Raw genomic sequence first — 22,052 nt, 5'->3', positions numbered from 1 at the left:
TTGTCAGATGGACTAATGAGACATGTGGCAGAGAAGAAAAATGCATGGGATACATACAAATTAATGGGTGACATGGAAGCCTATGATAGATATAAGTTGGTCTGTAACCAAGTCACAAAGGAGATTAGGCAGGCAAAGGCAGACTACGAAAAATCCTTGGCAAAGGATGCAAAGAAAAACAGAAAGGAGTTCTTTACATACTTGAACTCGAGAAGGAAAGGGATGAATCAGATTGGTCCACTGGATATTGATGGTTCAACAGTTGAGGATCCTGCTCAGGTGGCTAACAATCTAAACGAGTATTTTGCATCTACATTCACACATGAGGAGTTATTCAGGAAGGAGAATGATGTAGATAAAGTAAACATTGGCAGTGAGCTGGATGATTTTGTAATAACTGAGAGGAAAGTGGAGGAGAGATTGTTGAGGATAAACATAAAAAAGGCACCTGGGGTGGATGGGATCTATCCAGTTATATTAAAGGAGGCAGCAAAGGAAGTATGCAAACCCCTAGCCATAATTATGAGAGCTTCTTTGGACTCAGGGGAGGTACCCATAGACTGGAGATGTGCAAATGTAACCCCAATTCACAAAGGAGGATCAAAGGCTGACACAAGTAATTATAGACCTGTTAGTTTAACTTCTGTTCCAGGTAAATTAATGGAGGCACTGGTTAAAGAAGCACTGCAGGATCATCTAGACAAGAATTCAGTTATAGCTCAGACGCAGCATGGTTTTGTTAAGGGCAGGTCTTGCCTGACCAATTTGATTGGATACTATGATGTAGTCACAAAAGAACTGGATGCAGGGAATAACTTTGATATTATATATTTGGATCTTAGAAAGGCTTTTGATACTGTTGCACATGGAAGACTGCTGCACAAATTGGAGCAGTGTGGCATTGGAGGCAAATTGCTGCTATGGATAAGGGGATGGTTGAGTGGCAGAAGACAGAGAGTGGTAATCAATGGACACTGCTCAACGTGGACTAATGTTATTAGTGGAGTTCCTCAAGGTTCAGTGTTGGGTCCATTGTTGTTTTCGGTGTTTATGAATGATATTGATGATGGGATATCAAGTTTAATGTCTAAGTTTGCAGATGATACAAAGGTTGGCAGGGTCGTTAAGGACACTACTGACGCTATGCTGCTGCAACAGGATCTGGAAAGGTTGAACAGATGGGCTGAGAGGTGGCAAATGAAGTTTAACATTGACAAATGTAAAGTACTACATATGGGTAACAGTAACCCCAGAGCAATGTATCAACTCTGCGGTACTACACTGACAGTGGTGGAGAATGAAAAGGACCTGGGGGTAATTGTGCAGGCAGATATGAAGTTCTCTGAGCAGTGCAGACGAGCTGCAAGAGTAGCTCATGGTGTCTTGTCAATGATATACAGGAATTTTTCTAGCAGGGATAAGGAGGTGATTATTCCCTTGTATAAGGCAATGGTTAGGCCACATCTTGAGTACTGTATACAGGTCTGGAGGCCTCATTTCAAGAAGGATGTAGAGCTGCTGGAACGGGTACAGAGAAGGGCAACAAGATTAGTAAATGGAACAAAGGGTTGCTCTTACGAAGAAAGGCTTAAGTTTTGCAAATTACAGAGTCTGGAGACTAGGCACCGGCGAGGTGATCTGATAGAGGTGTATAAAGCTTTGAATGGTTTGAGCATGCTCAATGCCAATGGGATTCTTCATCTTTCTCAGAATAATCACCTCAGAGGGCATAAATTCAAATTGAGGAAGGACGGATGTCTGATAGATGTGCGGAAATTTGCCTTTGGCCAGCGGGTGGTTGGTTGGTGGAACCGACTTCCATCACTTGTTGTTGAAGTTGATAGCCTAAACAAATTTAAAGCTCAACTGGACAGGTATTTCGAACGAACGAAGGGGTGAAATGGGAGAGGGTTTTTTTTTTTTTTTTGGCTGATGCTGAATAAGCTTGCTTTCTTGCATCATATGCCTCTACTAATGCTAATGCTAATGCTAAACTGGAACATACTGCTACACAGGTAAAATCCTTGGATGGGTTATCGCTTTACAACAGCAAGAGTCATGATTAATGGCTATTCTTCAGAATGGGCTGTTAGAAGTGTGGCTCCCTTAAGGACTGATGCTTGGTCTACTCCTCTTTCTGATTTCCAAAAATGACACTGATAAAGGGATTAGCATTAGTATCAAACATATGGTGCAAGGAAGACCAAGGCTTTTGCCAAAAAAATAAAATAAATATCTATGTGATTCTCAACATCTCACAGTTGACCTTTAAATTTTCCAAACAGTAGTAGCCACAACTACCCAGTGAGGCAACGTTCTACTAATTAACAAGACATCATCTAAAAGAAGACTCCTACAATACACAGCCTAATCCTCTTCCTCTGTTATCTGAATTTATAGCCTTTAGTTCTGGATTCATTTATAACATTGAAGCTTTTGCTCTCATTCATTTTACTTTCTTCTATCAGAGTGGTACAGACCTCGATTGCCCCCTACCCCAAGTGCCTAGTTACCAACTCTGTAGTCCACATATTCAGTCTTTACTTATATAGATACCCTTTTGCCAATCTTGCATGCAGGTTGCCCCTCTTACAATAAGCTCAATGTCTTTTTTAGGTATAGTCTCCACACTTGGACTGAGTAGTGTGCATGTGCGTGTGTTTTATCATGGAAAATCATGGAAAAACTACTGCATTTTTCATAAGATCATCATGTCTATAACTTCTAGCTAACAACCTTAGTTTTGGTTTGAAATAATAGTAATGGTGAAGTAGATGTGACTCTTCTTAAAATAAATAGTACAATTAAATTTTCAAAACAAAAAATTTTTTTGCCTAAACAGGATAGCACCTATAGACAAGATAAGCATTCTTTCTTATAAATTATTAAGGAAAACAGTACTCTAAATAACTGCATTTAGAGCCTATGAAAGCAATACAATTTTGGGAATCTAGGCTAGCAGTTCAGTTTTCGTATCGGTTCAAATTTATATGAATAACATTTATATGAAACGTTATTCATATAAATGTTATTCACATTTATATGAAAATTTATATGAACAGCAGTAAAATTCAAGAGAAAAGAAAAGCCTCATTTCTGGAGAACCTAGTTTTAGTATTTTATAAATATTATTTATATCTATTTGGCACAATAATATATATTTAGCACTACTTTAAAAAAATACATGGTAATACCTTTCTCAAAACATAAGCCCTGTATGTTCAGTAACGTCCTGTTCATTCCATTATACTGATTCAGAATATCAGAATAAATTACACTGGTCAGCATCAGTTTCCTCCCTGAAATAATTTTGACAGATTCTCATAGGAAATATGTTCAAAAATTCAGATATATGCTCTTAAAAAGTTCTCATCCCCTCAGTTTTCAAATATCATAAGTTAATGACCGAAAACCAAGATCTGTAGTTAGTTTAATCATCTTTTCCATCTTTTTTTTTTTTTTTTTTCTAGAACACTCAGGAGATTTCTAGAACATTTGGGAGCTTTCTACAGCATTTGAAGATGTTCTGATATGTTCGAGCTATTGCTGCATTTGTGGAAAAGTGATGTTAAAATCGCAGCAGAAGCCATTGTCACAACTCGTGAGAAAACCCTATGAACTCTATTTTGGATGAAAGGGCGGAGATCAAGATAAAGTATGGGGTGAAAGGATTTCCTGTAGCTCGTGTTCAAGCACATTAACAGGCTGCCTTAGAGGTAGTCATAAATCAATGCCTTTTGCTGTTCTGGTGATATGGCGGGAACCTTGAGCCCACATAAACGATTGTTACTTTTGCATGACCAATATTTCTGGTTTTACTGGGAAATCCAAGCATAGAGTAGAGAATCCCAACATAACCTTCTGCCTCTTAAGGCTGGTTCCTCACGATGATACAATGCCAGTGCCAAAGCAACCAGAAACTTATGGACTTACTCTGATTCAGGATCAGTAAAGGAGAGTCCAGAATCACTCAGGAAGAACTGAATGCAATTTATCAGAGATTTGGACCTCTCCAAAACCAATGCCCAATTACTAGGTTCACAGCTTCAGCAGTAGAACCTTCTTGAAAAGGGTGTTGAGGTGTCTTTTTATAGGAAGAGGCAATCTAACAAAATGATCTATTACATGGATGGTGCATTGGTTTACTGTAACAATTTCGAGGAATTAAAAAGAATTACATCTTTTGCAGGTCTCCAAGTAGTAGAGGCTTTTCATTAATTTATTCAAGATCAGTTTGACAGCAGTTTTACTCCATAATGGAAATAAGAAGTGTCTGCAATTCTGCCCATACACGAAAGGAGTAAGATTTTTTTCAGCCTGGTCTGTACTTGTTAACAGGAGAGACTGCTTCTACAGGGATGGGATACACTTAAATAGAAAGGGTGCAAGAATATTTGCTGATGGTATTGACACAGTATTAGGTGGATCGGAAAACTGCTAGCTTGGAGGGAAAGGACTAATAGATTAACAGTAGCCGCTGGCAAAAGTGAAAGTGATTTCACTAAAGGGGTAGAATTTTTTTCAGCCCGGTCTGTACTTGTTAACAGGAGAGACTGCTTCTACAGGGATGGGATACACTTAAATAGAAAGGGTGCAAGAACATTTGCTGATGCTATTGAGGCAGAGTTAGGTGGGTCAGAAAACTGTTAGCATGGGGGGGATTCACGGACTAATAGATTAACAGTAGCCGCTGGAAGAGGTAAAAGTGATTCTTGCACTACTTCTATTGAAATGCAATTGAGCAGCAGCCTGGAAAGTAATGCAATGAGAATTTCCAGGACTGCTGGGAGTCATAGTGGAACAAGTAAATACATGGGCTGTGTTAGGGAAACTAAGAGTAGAAACAGGTGCATGTACACTTGCATGTACACCAATGCTAGGAGTATAGTTAATAAATTTGATGAATTTTGAAGTATTGCTCAAAACATCAAAGGCAGATATTGTTGGGATATCAGAGACGTGGTGTCACACAGATATAAGAAATGCAGAACTGGAATTTGGGGAGTACAATGTGTACAGGAAGAACAGACATGATAGGTAGGGAGAAGGAGTTATGCTATTAGTTAGGAAACACATAAAATCCAAGAAAGTGTTGCCAGTCGACATCACTGGACAGTGCAGTGTCGTGTCAGTTTGGTGTGACATAAGCACTGTAAGATCAAAATTCAGAGTAGGAGTGTGTTATAGACCTAATGACTGATAAGTATAATAAGAAACTGTATCTGGAAACAGAGTGGACCAGTAAATCAGAGTCTTATAATGGGGGATTTTAATTTCCTGGATACTGACTGGAATTTGTGGGTTGGTCACTCACACACTAGCAAAGCTTTTGTGGATTTATTGGATGATTGTTTTCTACATTAGCATGTTTGGGAGGCAACTAGAGAGAGTAATACTCTTGATCTGATTATCAGTAGCAATTCTTCATGCATTAAGAATCTGCAGATAAAGGAACCACTAGGCAGCAGTGATCACAGTGTACTGAATTGGGATTTACTCAAAGAGGTAACTACCATCAGGGGTAAAGGGAAGGGATTTTGCTTTCATAAAGGCAACTACGGTGGTCTGAGACAGTATTTAAGTTCTATACGTTGGAACCAACTGATGATGTTATCAACAGCAAATTCAAAATGGGAGGCATTCAAAGAATTTATCTTGGAAGCTACTAGGCTTTACATACCAACTAAGAAATATCGTTCAATGTTTAGGCCTAAATCAATGTCAGATGAACTAATGAGACATGTGGCAGAGAAGAAAAATGCATGGGATACATATAAATTAATGGGTGACATGGAAGCCTATGATAAATATAAGCTGGTCTGTAACCAAGTCACAAAGGAGATTAGGAAGGCAAAGGAAGATTATGAGAAATCTTTGGCAAAGTAGGCAAAGAAAAACAGCAAAGAGTTTTTTACCTATGTAAACTCTAGAAGGAAAGGGATGAATCAGATTGGTCCAATCGATATTGATGGTTCAAATTTTGATGATCCTGCTCAGGTGGCTAACAAACTAAATGAGTATTTTGCATCTACATTCACAGATTAGGAGTTATTCAGGGGGAGGGGGGGAACCAGAGGTGAATTAAACTCTGGCAGTGAGCTAGATGATTTTGTAATAACTGAGAGGAAAGTGGAGGAGAAATTGTTGAAGATAAACATAAGAAAGGCACCTGGGTGGATGGGATCTATCCAGTTATATTAAAGGAGGCAGCAAAGGAAGTAAGCAAACCTTTGGCCATAATTATCAGAACTTCCTTATTTCTCCAATCCAGGGGAAATACCCATGGATTGGAGATGTTCAAATGTGACCCCAATTCACAAAGAAGGATCAAAGGGTGATACAAGTAATTATAGACCTGTTAGTTTAACTTCTCTTCCAGGGAAATTAAGGGAGGCACTGGTTAAAGAAGCACTGCAGGATTGGTGCCTCCGTAGCCAGGTGGGCTGGAACAGCAGGGAATAGCACACGCTTCTTGATTACACCAGAGTTTGAGCCCGTGACCACCAAATACGGGGAATGCGGAAAGGTCAGGGAATGACCACCGCATATCCCCGGAGCAATATGGCCTTAGTTGCTAATGCTCCTAAAAACCAAATAACAAACAAACAGCACTGAAGGATCATCTAAACAAGACTTCAGTTATAGCTTGGACACAGCATGGTTTTGTTAAGGGGAAGTCTTGTCTGAACAATTTGATTGGATGCTATAATGTGGTCACAAAGCAACTGGATGCAGGGAATAACTCTGATATCATATATTTGGATCTTAGAAAGGCTTTTGATACTGTTGCACATTTTTTTTTTATGTAAACCCCAAACATGAGACCGTGTTTGGGGTTTAGTACAGTGCTTTGGTTGGAGGTTGGGAAGACAAAAGAAGATATTTGTTGACATTGGACTTGAACTTCTGTAGACTGTAATTTTCAGGAAATAGGTATGAAGGAAGGTTGTTCCAGAAAACGGCAGTTGAATGCATAAACGAGGAAGATGAAAAGTTGGTTCTGTGAGTTTGAAGTTGGACAGTAAATGGATGTTGGCTGGTGGCAGCACTTGATCGGACTGTTTTGAAAGACAGAGTGGGAATTATAGAAGCCAATTCAGAAGAACAGTGCCCATGGAAGTATCTGTAGAAGGGGCGTGCAGCAGAAACATTATGCCTATGAGACAGAGAGTGGAGAGACTCTGTTAGAGATTAATCCTAAATTAACCTAACTGCCCTCTTCTGAACGGAATCAAGAAGGCTGAGGGAGGTTTTGGGGGCACCGCCCCAGATGTGGGAACAATATTCCATGTTAGGATGGATTTGCAATTTGTAAAGAGTGAACAGCTGTTTGGAAGAAAAGTAACACTGAGAGCGAAAGAGAAAACCAAGTTTTTTAGATGCAGAGGAAGAAATATTTGTAATATATACTTGTGCCAAGTGACATTAGAAGTCAGGGTAATCCCCAAAAGAGATATATCATTTTGCCTAGAAATCGGAGTGTCGCTAAAGATAAGCAAAGGAGCAGAAGAATCCTTTTTGCAAGATATAAGACAAGATTGAGTTTTAGAAGGGTTGAAATCAACTAAGTTCTCTTTGCCCCACTGAAGAATTAACTGAAGATCAGCATTTAAGGAACTGGTAGCAGATTTTCAAAGAGTTGACGCTATTGAGCAGGACACGGTTTCTCAAAATGGAAAGTGGAATGCAATGTGCTATCATCGGCAAAACTATGGATAGGGTTTCCAGTCAATGGAAGAAGGTCATTAATATACAAGAAGAAAAGAGTGGGGGAGAGATCTGAACCTTGGGGGATACCAGCATTAGTGGAAAAGTTAGAAGACAGAAAGACATCTACCATCACCCTCAGTGAGCGATCAGAGAGAAAACTGGATAACCTGTTACTAAAAACAGTTGGCAAACCATAAGATGGAAGCTTGTTTAGAAGACCTTTATGCCAAACATGATCGAAAGCCTTTGAGATGTCAAGAGCAACTACTTGCATTTCACCGAACCTTTCCATTGAATTAGTCCATAAATGGGTAACATAAGACAGAATATCACCAGTGGATCGACACTGACGGAATCCATACTGGCAATCGTTGATCAGACAGAAGGTTTCTAGGTAGTTTAAGAGTTGGCGGTTAATTAATTTCTCCATTACTTTAGAAAGAGTAGAAGTAATTGCAATAGGATGATAATTGGATTGCTTGTTTGTTTGTTTGTTTCGGGATTTATTGGGCGCATCAGCAACTATGGCCATAGTGTGCCAGTACGACGATAATTGGATGGGAGGGATTTGTCACCCTTTTTAGGAACTGGCTGGATATGAGCAAATTTCCAAGTAGAAGGAAAAACACCTTTGGAATAAGAAAGTGAAAAAAAGGCGGCAAAGAATAGGAGTAAGTTCAGGAGCACAGGTTTTGAGAACAACTGGAGAAATACCATCGGGACCTGGAGCTTTCTTAGCATCAAGGTTCGTCAAAATCCTTCCGACATCCTTTTGACGGAAGACCACAGGAGGAATTGAATGGAGCGTGTTGGGAATGGTGGGAGGTGTTTTACCAAGATCATTAATACATCAGTTTGAAGAAATATGGGATGCTAGCAGGTCAGCTTTATCCTCGACTGAAATGATACAACAGAAACATCTGGTTTGGACAGAGGTGGGAGAAGAGATGGACAAAAGTTGCGACCAATAGCTTTGGAAAGAGACCAGAATGCTCGGCTACCATTAGGGCAAGAAGCAAGTTTTCTACTCTTAGCCTGTTCAAACTCTAGTTTGGACTGATTAATAACTGTTTTACAATTGTAGCGAGCTTTGGTATAGGCAGGAAATGAAACTGGAGAAATAGAAACAAGCCAATTATGATATGCAACATTCTTCTCCTGAACAGCCTTAGCACATTTATTGGAAAACCAAGGTTTAGATAAAGGACAAGATTTCAAAGTGGAATGTGGGATAAAGGATTACATTCCTGCAAGAATAATTTCACTGACACGATCTGAGCAATCGTTGTAGTCAGAAGTTTTGAAACAGTAATCCGACCAAGGAAAAGAAGAAAAGAAGTCTCGCAGATCATCCCAGTTTGCATTCTTGTAATGCCAAACAACACGAGGTTGGGAATAGCCATGAGATAAAGGTTCCATTGGAGAACAAACAATCACCAAGTTGTGATCTGAAGTGCATAAAGGACCTCTCACTTCGACTGTCACTTAGAAGGGTTGTTTGTGAGAAAAAGATGAAGCATATTGGCTGTATGATTAGGATTGTCCGATATTCTTGTAGGTAAATGAACAATCTGTGCAAGGTCATTAGTAATTGCAAAAGCCTCAGCATCTCAACCAGCTGGGTCGGTGTAACTAGAAAATGGAAGCCAGCTGCAGTTGTGAACATTAAAATCACCAAGGGAACCTCACTGTTAGGAAAGTTGGACTGGAGAAAGTCAAGTTGCAAAGAGAGGAAGTCAAAGAGCTCCAAGTCATTAGTGGAGCTAGAAGAACGGTGGAGACAACAGATGAATTTGACACAATGAGGTAGAGGGATTTTAAGACAGAGAAGATCAAAGAGAGGAGATTCCAAATTGCCAAGTCTCTGACAGGGAACATCAGAACGGACATATGCAGGGCTCCCACTCACAAATTTTAAAAAAACTTAGATTACAACTTAAATAAACCCAAAAAAAACCTAGTTTTCATCATATAGTATAGCAACACAAATAAGATAAAACTTACCATGCAAAAATATCTTTTATTTAATTGTAATCAGAATTTTCATCCCATTCAGTTCCCTCCACATTTATTTTTTGAAGTTCTTTCATTTTTTTCAAACGTTCTTCGTATGTTTTATGACAAGTTCCTTGTATGACTTCTTTTACCAATTCTGATTTAGGTTTCCATGTATAGCAATTTTGATTAGATCTATTTATCGCCTGTTTTGCTATTAGTCGATTTTTCACAGTTTCTGGTTTAAGGGAGTTTGTGGCTTTTGTTTTTATATGGTTTACTTGGGAGAAGATTCTTTCTACGCTTGCCGAAGAGTGAGGTAAAATAGTTAGACTGGTCATAAAGTTAGATAAAATCTCATATTTAGAATTATTAAAGCCATCTTTTACATTACGTAACAGATACCAAAACTCAGGGATGGTTTTGTAAGAGAAATCTAAATCTTGATTTAAACGAAATGATCTCCATTCATCATCTAGAAGATCTAGTTTGTCTTCAGAATGGAAAATTGAGGATGGCGAATTGGCACGATCATGTATCACTGCTGGGTCAAGAACATTGAGACTGGCGATAATTCCATCATCATTTAGAGGAAATCTTTTTCAGATTTCTATACAAAGTTCAACAAGAAATTTTAAACAATCATTTTTAAACCTGCTTTCACTGTCACCAAGTGGTGTTGAATTTAATAAGGCCATACAACGGCCTCCCAAATATATTTTATTCAGAGGCTTATGATTTATTGCATTGCTTGGATCAATTTCAACCAGCTTGCACGAAGTAATGACTTCTTCTTTTATGAAAAAACTAAGAATATTTTTATACTCAATTGAAACCATTGAACGAAGTAAGTGCAATCTGAAATGTTCAGATTGATTTGAAATATTGATATGAATATTGATTCAATATTCAGGCAGTTTATTTTCTCCAGTACATATCCTAAAAACAACAACATATGCTTAGTTCCTTTGGTGATCATAGTATTGTAAATATTCCCTGCACCATCGATTTTGTCAATTTTTGATTGAGACTGAAAATAAAGAACTAACGCATCCCACTGCTCAATAATAATTTTTATTACATTGCCATGGGATAACCAACGTGTTTGTGCTAATTTGGGGATTTTATGCGTAGCAGTATCTACAACGTCTTGAATCATTTTGAACTCGTTTAATCTTTTACTACTAGAAAAATAAATAACAAGAGATATCTTTTATAAATATTTCTAGATATGATGGTAGTACCTTGACTGAATGACTAGCACATAATGCAAAAGAATGACAAACACATCCCATTATAAATACTGATGGTACATCCTTTTTTAGCAATGACTGGAACCCACTCTTAGTGGCACAATTATCACTTCTAAAGCCAACGAGATTACTTATTTGAATGTTTTTTTCTATGAAAAGATCTTTTACAGCTTGATAAAGCCCTTCTGAAGTACCATTTTCGACACAAACAGTGTCAAGTAACACATCTACAACATCAAGTTTTTGAATATCAAAATATCTAACAACTACAGCTAGAACTTGCGATAAAGATAAATCTGTACTTTCATCTATTATCATTGAAAACTTGTTGTTTCTGCATATGTTAGAAATGTATATTTTTTCATGATAGGCTATGCCATCTTGTATAAGATAAGAGACTTTAGTCGCCTTCATCTGAACTTGTTTTGCAATATTGCTATCATGAAATGCTTTCTTACATGCTTCTATAAGGTGATCACATTGTGCAAATGGAATATTATTCTCAGAAATGAGTGCAGCAATTGTTAACTCTGCTTTTGCTACTTCTTCATTCTCCGTAGGTTTACGTTTTGTGAAGAACGTGTCTAACGTTGAACTTGTCTTAGCAATATTTGCACTTTTTTTATGTTTAACTGTATTTTTATGCGCTAGTAACATCGATTTATTGGCATTCTTTAATTTTATTTCACAACAAATACAGTAAGATGCACCTTTTTCATTACTGTCTTCTTTCAACCAATCCTTTAATTCCGGATCTTCTAACCATTCATTTCTAAAATTTTGAGTATACCACCGTTTACTCATCTTTCTCTATGGAGAACAAGTTTCAGACATTGTGGGCAATTTGTGGGTATGGCTAATTAACAGTTATCTTATTTAAAATGTTCTATAAAATAAAAAATAAATCACTAATCCATTAACATAAAATAGAAATAGCCACTACAATTTAAATTTATTATATCGCTGTATGTAGTACATGCATAAATGTAAAAATCACACCAAATAATGCAATAATATCACGAAAGACTGTGCAGTAAAGACTGCCTTCCGCCTGCTCAATAGGCTGCGCATACATGTTAGTAACACGAACATGTATGCTTACATGTATGAACATGTAAGCATAATTTCATAGTGTAGAACCCTGCGAAAACTTTGAAATCCTTTTACATTTGTAGTATTTTGTACAAGCACTTGAGATATTACAAATTATGATCAGTATTGTTAGAATATAAAATTAAGAAAATTGTAAACTGTTATTAAATGTATTAAATTTTATTGTATTTACAAGAAATAAAAATAAATTTTGACTTAAAATTAAAAATTACCAAAAAAAACCCAGATAATGAGATATTTTTGTGAAAAAAACCTATCAACCCAGATGACAATCAAAAAACCCAGATCTGGGTGGAAAAACCCAGCAGTGGGAGCCCTGGACATATGCACAAGTATCACCTTTGAGGCAAAAGAAATCATACAGCAAATAATTTAGGCAACTGAGATGAGCAGTAGTTGAATCAACCGATAACTGAGATTCTGTCAGAAAAAGTACATGGGGTTTGGCAGACTTCAAGTGGAAATGTACATCGTTGAGATTAGAATTGAGACCACATATATTTGTGAAATGAATTAGGAAGTGCTTGGGAGGGTTAGATATTTTCGCAGATAAGCTTGCTCTATTAGTTTGACAATTTGTGCTGTATTCAATAGTAAGAAAAAGTGGGTGGGACATGCTGTATGAAGTAATGAAATGTTTGGATATGGCGTACACATGGTAAGAATATACCCAGATCCTTGACATAACGTGGCTTCGAAAATGCTCCCTGCATACACACTACTCGGACTCCCTCTAATCACTATCTAGCAGAGTAGAGGGAGCAAGATTATACACAAGCTGATCCGGAAGCTTCCTAGAGTGTTACCAATAGGTTCGGTCTAGTGTACTAACTAGCGGCCGGCCTGCAAACACCGTTTTAGAGCTGTACCCTCGAAATGTAAGGAATATTGGATCTCGCCATGATGTTCATCATAACCTCAAAAGTTATCAATCATACTGCATGATGGAAGAGTAAATAAGGGTTGACCGGAACTTAGCTCTATAGACTAAACATGGGTTCCACCACTTCAAGCCTCCAATAAGCAAAGTGGTGGTATTGCTCAGGTTGATGAGAGTCATCCACCGGTGTAACATCTGAGGTGTAACATAGAGGGACAGTGTTCTTCCATGTGGTGTGGGTGCCACACCTCGACCTCTGCTTACGTTGGTTCACACCTGGGTGGTCACCCACCATGTACTTGTGCATAGAGGTTATACCCCGGATTACTAACAGTCCCACCATCGTGAAGGTGCAAGAAGAGGATTTGGCTGTCACAGACCGTCCGGACTTCACCGAAATTGGATCCACTTGACTTGGGTGTCACCCAAATATCAGTTCCATCAGCGTTTTAGACTCCCAGGTATCAAGTACAGCTTGTCTGGCATATCTGAGAGAATGTCTGTAACAACCTCAAGGACCAAATGGAAGACTGCTGCACAAATTGGAGCAGTGTGGCATTGGGGGCAAATTGCTGCTATGGATAAAGGGATGGTTGAGTGGGAGAAGACAGAGAGTGGTAATCAATGGACACTGCTCTTCATGGACTAATGTTATTATTGGAGTCCCTCAGGGTTCAGTGTTGGGTCCATTATTGTTTTCTGTATTTATAAATGATATTGATATGGTATATCAGGCTTATTGTCCAAGTTTGTAGATGATATGAAGGTTGGCAGGGTTGTTAAGGACACTAATGACAGTATGCTGCTGCTGCAAGGATCTAGAAAAGTTGAGCAGATGGGCTGAGAGGTGGCAAATGAAGTTTAACATTGACAAATGTAAAGTACTACATATGGGAAGCGGTAACCCTACAATAACGTATCACCTCTATGGTACTACACTGACAGCCGTAGAGAATGAAAAGGACCTGGGGGTAATTGTGCAGACAGATATGAAGTTTTCTGAGCAGTGCAGACGGTCTGCAAGAGTAGCTCATGGTGTCTTGTGAATGATATACAGGATTTTTCTAGCAGGGATAAGGAGGTGATTATCCCCTTGTATAAGGCAATGGTCAGGCCACACCTTGAGTACAGTATACAGTTCTAGAGGCCTCACTTTAAGAAGGATATAGAGCTGTTGGAACAAGTACAGAGAAGGGCAACAAGATTAGTGAATGGAACAAAAGGTTGCTCTTACGAAGAAAGGCTTAAGTTTTGCATATTACAGTGTGTGGAGACTAGGCAGCTGCGAGTTGATCTAATTGAGGTGTATAAAGCCTTGAATGGTTTGTGCATGCACACTGCTGATGGGTTTCTTCCTCTTGCTCAGAATAATCACCTGAGAGGGCATAGATTTAAATTGAGGAAAGACAGTTGTAGGATAGATGTGCAGAAGTTTTCCTTTAGCCAGCGGGTAGTTGATTGGTGGAACAGACTTCCATCTTTTGTTGTGGAAGTTGATAGCCTAAATAAGTTTAAGGCTGAGCTGGACATGTATTTGGAACAAATGAAGGAGTGAAATGGGAGCATCATATGCCTCTACTAATACTAATGCTAAAGAATTCATCTATACTATTGGCCCATGCAGTAACACATAATGGAAACGTGCGAGAAGCTACAGGTGTTTTGCAAAAATATGCAATAAAAATATAAATCGAATATCTCTGTGCTGACATAAATGTGGTAGCTTTGCTGACTGAGTTGCAAGATGGATACACTAAATACTGTTGTTTTTTATGCAAGTGGGACAGCCCAGCGAAGGACTGTCCCTATAAGGAAAAAAAATGGCTGTACCATTCAGAAACTATCCCAAGCCAGAAAAATGTAGTACATCCTCCTTTGGTGGATAAGTCAAAAATCTATTTACCTCCATTGCACATCAAGCTAGGTTTGATAACAATATTTGTGAAAGTGATGGACAAAAAAAGGAGACAGATTTATCTGTCTGAGGCAAAAGTATTCTCAAATCAGTAAAGCCAATATAAAAATGAGTATATTTGTGGGTCCTCAAATCAGACTATTATTCTAAGATGAGGAATTCACTAAAAAAATTAAATTGTACAGAAATAAGAGCTCAGACGGCATTCAAAAACGTCTGCCAGAAATTTTTAGGCTGAAATTGTGGATGAACTAATTTTAGCATACAGATAGTTAGGATGCAATACGTTGTTAAAGCTCATTTTCTACATTCCCATTTAGACTTTTTTCATGAAAACTTGGGAGCAGTATCCAATGAAGACAGTGAAAGGTTTAACCAAGATATTTCTCAAAGGGAAAAGAGATACCAGGGTAAATGGAGTCAACATATGTTGGCAAACTCCTGTTGGAATCTCGTACAGGAGAAGGCATCAATGGATGATAATGAAAGGCAAAAAAAAATAAAAATAAGTATTCTGTTATGAGATAAACATTTTTGTAAATAGAATAAAGTTAACAGACCCATTTTTCAAAATTTATATGTAACATTTTCTTAAAATATATGAAATATTTTCATTAGAAACAGTTTTTGCCTTTAATCCCTTCTCCCTTAACACTAGGTGTTACAGATACGGTTGCCATATTTGAATTCAGAAATGTCATATCTACAAGAAGCACTCTGAATTTTAACAGGGAGCAAAAAAAAAAAAAAAATGGGATTTTTTTGCTAACCAGTGCTACCATTCCTAATGTGATGCCAGGAATGGTAACATTCATCATCAACCAGACTAGTCTCCTCATTCCATGTTCTTCAATAACTACAAAGTACATCTTTTCCTCAAGTGGCATTGATTAAAAATATAAATAATATCATCTTTTAAAAGTTCAAACACTTGTATAGAATGTTGCAAAAGTAATTTGTTCCTTTGGGCAATATATTTTCTAAAAATAAAAATGGATCATTACCTGTTTTCTCTTTCTTTTAGTACTTCAACAGGATCAATACCTTGTGGTTTGGCAATAGGAGTAATACGATTTTGTTTTTGCTGTTGCATTTGCATCATAGTAGGAATTGGAACTGGTTGTCCACTAGATGGCATCTGCTGCCCACGATTTTGAGTGTTAGGCCCTTGTTGTGGTCCTGACTGCTGCGAAGATACAGAACTTATTTGTCCAGGATGACCAGAATGCTGCGGATGCAGAGAACTTTGGGTGGTTGGTTGAGAAGGCGGAAGCATAGGTGACGGTCCCATATGTCCATGAACTGACTGATTAATCATCTGTTGGCTCATCATTGGTGTCCCATGACCCTGAGATGGAGGCTGGTTTGGAGGCCCTGAAGCACGCATTGCTGGCTGTACTGGTGATGGAGCACCTTTTTAAAAAATATCATTCACTAGAACTGACAAAATTCTGACTATTACTGCATCTTTCTTTCCTCATTCCAACATGTTATTTTTTATTTTTATGTACATTTAAAACTGAATTTATTTCTGAAAAGTGTAAAATATTATATTGTTAGCATAGGAAATATAATTTGCTTGTTTACCTGTAATCTATCCCTTCTTTGATATATATATATATACGTGTGTGTGTGTGTGTGTGTGTGTGTGTGTGTGTGTGTGTGTGTGTGTGTGTGTGTGTGTGTGTGTGTGTGTGTGTGTGTGTAAAACTAAACAGAATAAAATAAATCATTATAAAAAAAAAACCTCAAAACATAATAAATAAATAATAACGTATAAATAACACAAATATTTCAGACATAGTACTTTCATTGAAAACTGCACAGTAAAAACAAGCATGCCGCATTTAACAAGGCTTTAACTACATAGAGCAATTTGTTTCCTTTAGATAGCCAAAAAGAAATTATCACCACAGGCCAATATAAATTTTTCTAAAACATTTAAAATATGATGGAAGGAAGCAACAAAGCTTATAAATAAAAAATATATCTATTCCCTTTCTAATAATTTGTCGAATCTGTCCTTTAAATATATTCAAACTACCCACCAAAACAACACAAGATGGAATGTTATTTCCAACAACTACTCATATCAGTTACTCTCTGGCTTAAGGCAAATTTTCACACATCTATCTGCAATCATTCTTTTCCAATTAACATTTATGTTCCCCTATGTGTGTCATCGGAGAGCATCAGCATTTAGTTTACTCAACCCATTTAAAGCCTTAAACACCTGCATATGGTCCCTGATGCTTGTCACACACAATTTTCCAGGTATGACAGCTAAGGTTTCTACCCAGTATTCTAAAAAGCTGATGGAACTGACATTCTGGTCATATTCATGAGTCCAGTGGGACAAATTTAGGCAAAGTCCAGTTGTCCTACAACAAGAAAACCTCCGCTTGAACCTTCAAGATGGCAGGACTGTTAGTAACTCTAGGTACAACCCCCATGTACAAGGTCAGAAATGCTATATCAAGTACACTGTAGGTGTTCAGCCATGTGTGACTAGTCACCTCCCGTGTACTTGATGAATAATCAAACTAATAAAATAAACTCATCTGCAAAAAGATCTAAACCTCCTAAACCATCACACAGAGGAATGAAGTGTTGTGTTACTAGGAAATATAGGTGGTAGATGACTTTCATCACCCAGTGCAACACCACCATTTTGATTATTGAGGCTCGAAATGATATAAAACCATATTTGGTCTCCAGTGCAAAGTCCTGAATCATACCATCCCATCTCTTCAATCATGCAGTATGAGTCACATCTTCTCAGGTTATGCTGAGCATTATGACAGGACCAAATATTCACTACATTTCAAGGGTACACAGCTTTAAAACAATTTTTGCAGTTTGGCCACTAGATAATCCACCAGACCAAACTTATTGTTAACTCTAGGAGGCATCCAGATCAGTGAGTGTACAATCTCACTCCCTCTACTCTGATAGCTAGTGGACTATAGGGAATCCAAGTAGTGTATGTGAGAGACACTGTTAAGGTAGCTGCAGTGTGTATGCTGCATCCAAAAATTTCACGTTTCCTACACAATACATAAATAATTAAACTAATAGAACAAAGTTATCTGAAAAAAAGATATAAACCCCCCAAAAACTTCTTCATTAATTTCATAAATATGTATCAATGATGTCAATTATCACCAATACGCCAAACCTTGCTTACTTTTTTGACATAATCTCAATTATTAGTTGTCTCAACCACTGCTCATCTCAGTTGCCCTGTTTATTTTCTTTATGATTCCTTTTGCTTCAAAGGTGACATTTATGCATATGCTGTCTGCTCTGATATTCTTTGTCAGAAACTTCCCAATATGGAGTCTCCTCTTTTTGTTCCCCTCTAACTTATCTCTACCCCATTCTGTAAAATTCATCCACTGTGTCTATCATTCTCCCAACTCTACAACTTTCTTTGAAATATGGCTTTCCCTATTCCAACTTTCCTAACAGCGAGGTCATTTTTCTTGGAGATTTTATTGTTCACATCTCCAGCTTGTTTCATTTTTCAAATTACATGGATGAAAAATGACACCAAGACTGTAAAAGAAAACTGGGTTTTCTTTTTTGATTTCAGCATTACTTATCTTCTAAACAGCTACAGACTCTGTACAAATCAGAAATCTGTTCTATCATGGAATACTGATCACACATTTGCGACAGTGTCCCTAAAATCTCCCTCAAGCTCTTAGACTTCATTCAAAAGAAGGTAGTCAGGTAATTAATGACCCAACTCTTACAAAGTTTGTCCACTCTGTCTCATAAACATTGTTTTCTGCTGTATGCTTTACTACAGATAATTCCATGAGTGCTGTTCTTCTATGTTGATAAGATAAAGGTTTCCAACTAAGCAATTTTTTCCTCCTCTTTTCCAGACAGTTCAAATACTAGATGGTAGATGACTCTCATCAACCGGTGCAATACTGCCACTTTGCTTACTGGCGGCTTGAAGTGGTGGAATCCATGTTTAGTCTCCAGAGCTAAGTTCCGGTCAACCCTTCCCCATCTCTTCCATCATACAGTATGATTGATAACTTTTGAGAATATGATGAACATCGTGGTGAGATCCAATCTTCCTTACATTATTATTATTATTAGCTATATGATGCAAGGAAGCCTGAGGCTTATGCTGCACCAGCCAAAAAAAAAAAAAAAAAAAAAAAAAAAAAATTCTCCGAGTTACCCCGTGTGTGTGTGTGTGTGTGTGTGTGTGTGTGTGTGTGTGTGTGTGTGTGTGTGTGTGTGTGTGTGTGTGTGTGAGAGAGAGAGAGAGAGAGAGAGAGAGAGAGAGAGAGAGAGAGAGAGAGAGAGAGAGGGAGGGAGGGAGGGAGGGGGGAGGGAGGGGGGAGAGAGAAAGAGAGAGAGAGAGAGAGAGAGAGAGAGAGAGAGAGAGAGAGAGAAATAGAAGGGAATCACTAAGAAAGAAAAGAATGATGATGTCCAGCTCAGGACCCTGGGAGTGCCAAGCCCATACTCACCAGATGTGAGCCCCCGGGGATAAATTTCAAGGGTACAGCTCTAAAACGGTGTTCGCAGACCGGCCGCCAGTTAGTACACCAGACCGAACCTATTGGTAACTCTTTAGGAGGCTTCTGGATCAGCTAGTGTATAATCTTGCTATCTCTACTCTGCCAGATAGTGACTGTAGAGAGTCCGAGTAGTGTGTATGCAGGGGCATTGTCGAGGCCACGTTATGTACAGATCTGGGTATATTCTTACCATGTGTACGCCATATCCAAACATTTCATTACTTCATACAGCATGTCCCACCCACTTTTTCTCACTATTGAATACACCATGAATTGTCAAACTAATAGAGTAAGCTTATCTGCGAAAAGATCTAAACCTCCCAAACACTTCCTAATTCATTTCACAAATATATGTGGCCTCAATTCTAATCTCAACTATGTCCATTTCCACTTGCAGTCTGCCAAACCTCATGTACCTTTTCTGACAGAATCTCAGTTATCGGTTGATTCACCTACTGCTCATCTCAGTTGCCTAAATTATTTGCTGCATGATTTCTTTTGCCTCAAAGGTGATACTTGTGCATATGTCCGTTCCGATATTCCCTGTCAGAGACTTGGTAATTTGGAATCTCCTCTTTTTGATCTTCTCTGGCTTAAAATCTCTCTACCTCATTGTGTCAAATTCATCTGTTGTCTTTACCATTCTCCCAACTCCACTAATCACTTGGAGCTCTTTTACTTCTCTTTGCAACATGACTTTCTCCAGTCCAACTTTCCTAACAGTGAGGTAATTTTCCTTGGTGATTTTAATGTTCACAACTCCAGCTGCCTTCCGTTTTCTAGTCATACCGACACAGCTGGTTGAGATGCTGAAGCTTTTGCAACTACTAATGATCTTGCACAGATTGTTCATTTACCTTCAATAATACCGAACAATCCTAACCATACAGCCAACACTCTTGATCTTTTTCTCACAAACAACCCTTCTAAGTACACGGTCAAAGTGAGTGGTCCTTTAGGCACTTCAGATCACAACTTGGTGATTGTCTCTTCTCCAATGGAACCTTTATCTCATGGCTATTCCCAACCATGTATTGTTTGGCATTACAAAAATGCAAAATGGGATGTCCGAGATTTCTTTTCTTCTTTTCCTTGGTCGGATTCCTGTTTCAAAACTTCTAATGTCAACGTTTGCTCAGATCGTGTCAGTGAAATTATTCTTGCAGGAATGGAATCCTTTATCCCACACTCCACTTTAAAATCTCATCCTTTATCTAAACCTTGGTTTTCTAATAAATGTGCTAAGGCTGTTCAAGAGAAGAACATTGCATATTGTAATTGGCTTGTTTCCAATTCTTTAGTTTCATTTTCTGCCTACACCAAAGCTCGCAACAATTGTAAAGCAGTTATTAATCAGTCCAAACTAGAGTTTGAACACGCTAAGAGTAGAAAACTTGCTTCTTGCCCAAATGGTAGCCGAGCATTCTGGTCTCTTGCCAGCTTTTGCCCATCTCTGCTCCCACCTCTGTCCAAAACAGATGGTTCTGTTTTGGACAGAGGTGGTTCTGTTTTGGAACAATCTGTGCACTTCAGCCGAGGATAAAGCTGACCTGCTAGCATCCCATTTTTCTTCAAACTCATGTATTAATGATCTTGGTAAAACACCTCCCACCATTCACAACATGCTCCATTCAATGCCTCCTCTGGTCTTCCATCAAAAGGATCTCAGAAGGATTTTGTTCACAAATCGTGATGCTATGAAAGCTCCAGATCTCGATGGTATTTCTCCACTTGTTCTCAAAACCTGTGCTCCTGAACTTACTGCTGTTCTTTGCCACCTTTTTTCAATTTCTTATTCCAAAGGTGTTTTTCCTTCTGCTTGGAAATTTGCTCATATCCAGCCAGTTCCTAAAAAGGGTGACAAATCCCTTCTATCCAATTATCGTCCCATTGCAATTACTTCTACTCTTTCTAAAGTAATGGAGAAATCAATTAACCGCCAACTCTTAAACTGCCTAGAAACCTTCTGTCTGATCAATGATCGCCAGTATGGATTCTGTCAGTGTCGATCCACTGGTGATATTCTGGCTTATGTTACACATTTGTGGACTAATTCAATGGAAATGTTTGGGTGAAACACAAGCAGTTGCTCTTGACATCTCAAAGGTTTTCAATCGTGTTTGGCATAAAGGTCTTCTAAACAAGCTTCCATCTTATGGTTTGCCAACTGTTTTTTAGTAAATGGTTATCCAGTTTTCTCTCTGATTGCTCACTGAGGGTGATGGCAGATGGCTCTCTGTCTTCTTACTTCTCCACTAATATTGGTGTCCCCCAAGGTTCAGTTCTTTCCCCCACTCTTTTTTCCCCTCTTGTATATTAATGACCTTCTTCCATTGACTGGAAATCCTATCCATAGTTTTGCCGATAGCACATTGCATTCCACTTTCCATTTTGAGAAACCTTGTTCCTGCTCAATCAGCTTGATCTTCTCGAAAATCTGCTAACAATTGCTTAAATGCTGATCTCCAGGTATTTCTCCAGTGGGGCAAAGACAACTTAGTTGATTTCACCCTTCTAAAACTCAGTCTTGTCTTATATCTCGCAAAAAGAATTCTGCTCCTATGCTTATCTTTGGTGACACTCCGATTTCTATGCAAAATGATATCTCTCTTTTGGAGATTACCCTGACTTGTAATCTA

The 22,052-nt window shown here is 38.3% G+C and overlaps 1 protein-coding gene across 7 annotated transcripts in view; it reads right to left on the bottom strand.

Annotated features, from left to right (window-relative positions):
• Positions 1 to 22,052, bottom strand: part of brm (ATP-dependent helicase brm) — a 714,323-nt gene that overhangs the window by 501,771 nt on the left and 190,500 nt on the right. For all 7 annotated transcript variants that reach the window (XM_090374387.1, XM_090374383.1, XM_090374382.1 and 4 more), the window contains one exon: positions 15,871 to 16,279. In XM_090374387.1, coding sequence (XP_090230513.1) covers positions 15,871 to 16,279 — 409 coding nt within the window. The remainder of the gene's footprint in view (positions 1 to 15,870; positions 16,280 to 22,052) is intronic.

Source organism: Mastigoproctus giganteus, chromosome 5, assembly GCF_048544385.1.
Source record: "Mastigoproctus giganteus isolate SK-2022 chromosome 5, ASM4854438v1, whole genome shotgun sequence".
Lineage (NCBI taxonomy): Eukaryota > Metazoa > Arthropoda > Arachnida > Uropygi > Thelyphonidae > Mastigoproctus > Mastigoproctus giganteus.
The sequence above is the reverse complement of the archived record's forward strand: the minus strand, read 5'-3'. Positions and strand labels throughout refer to the sequence as shown.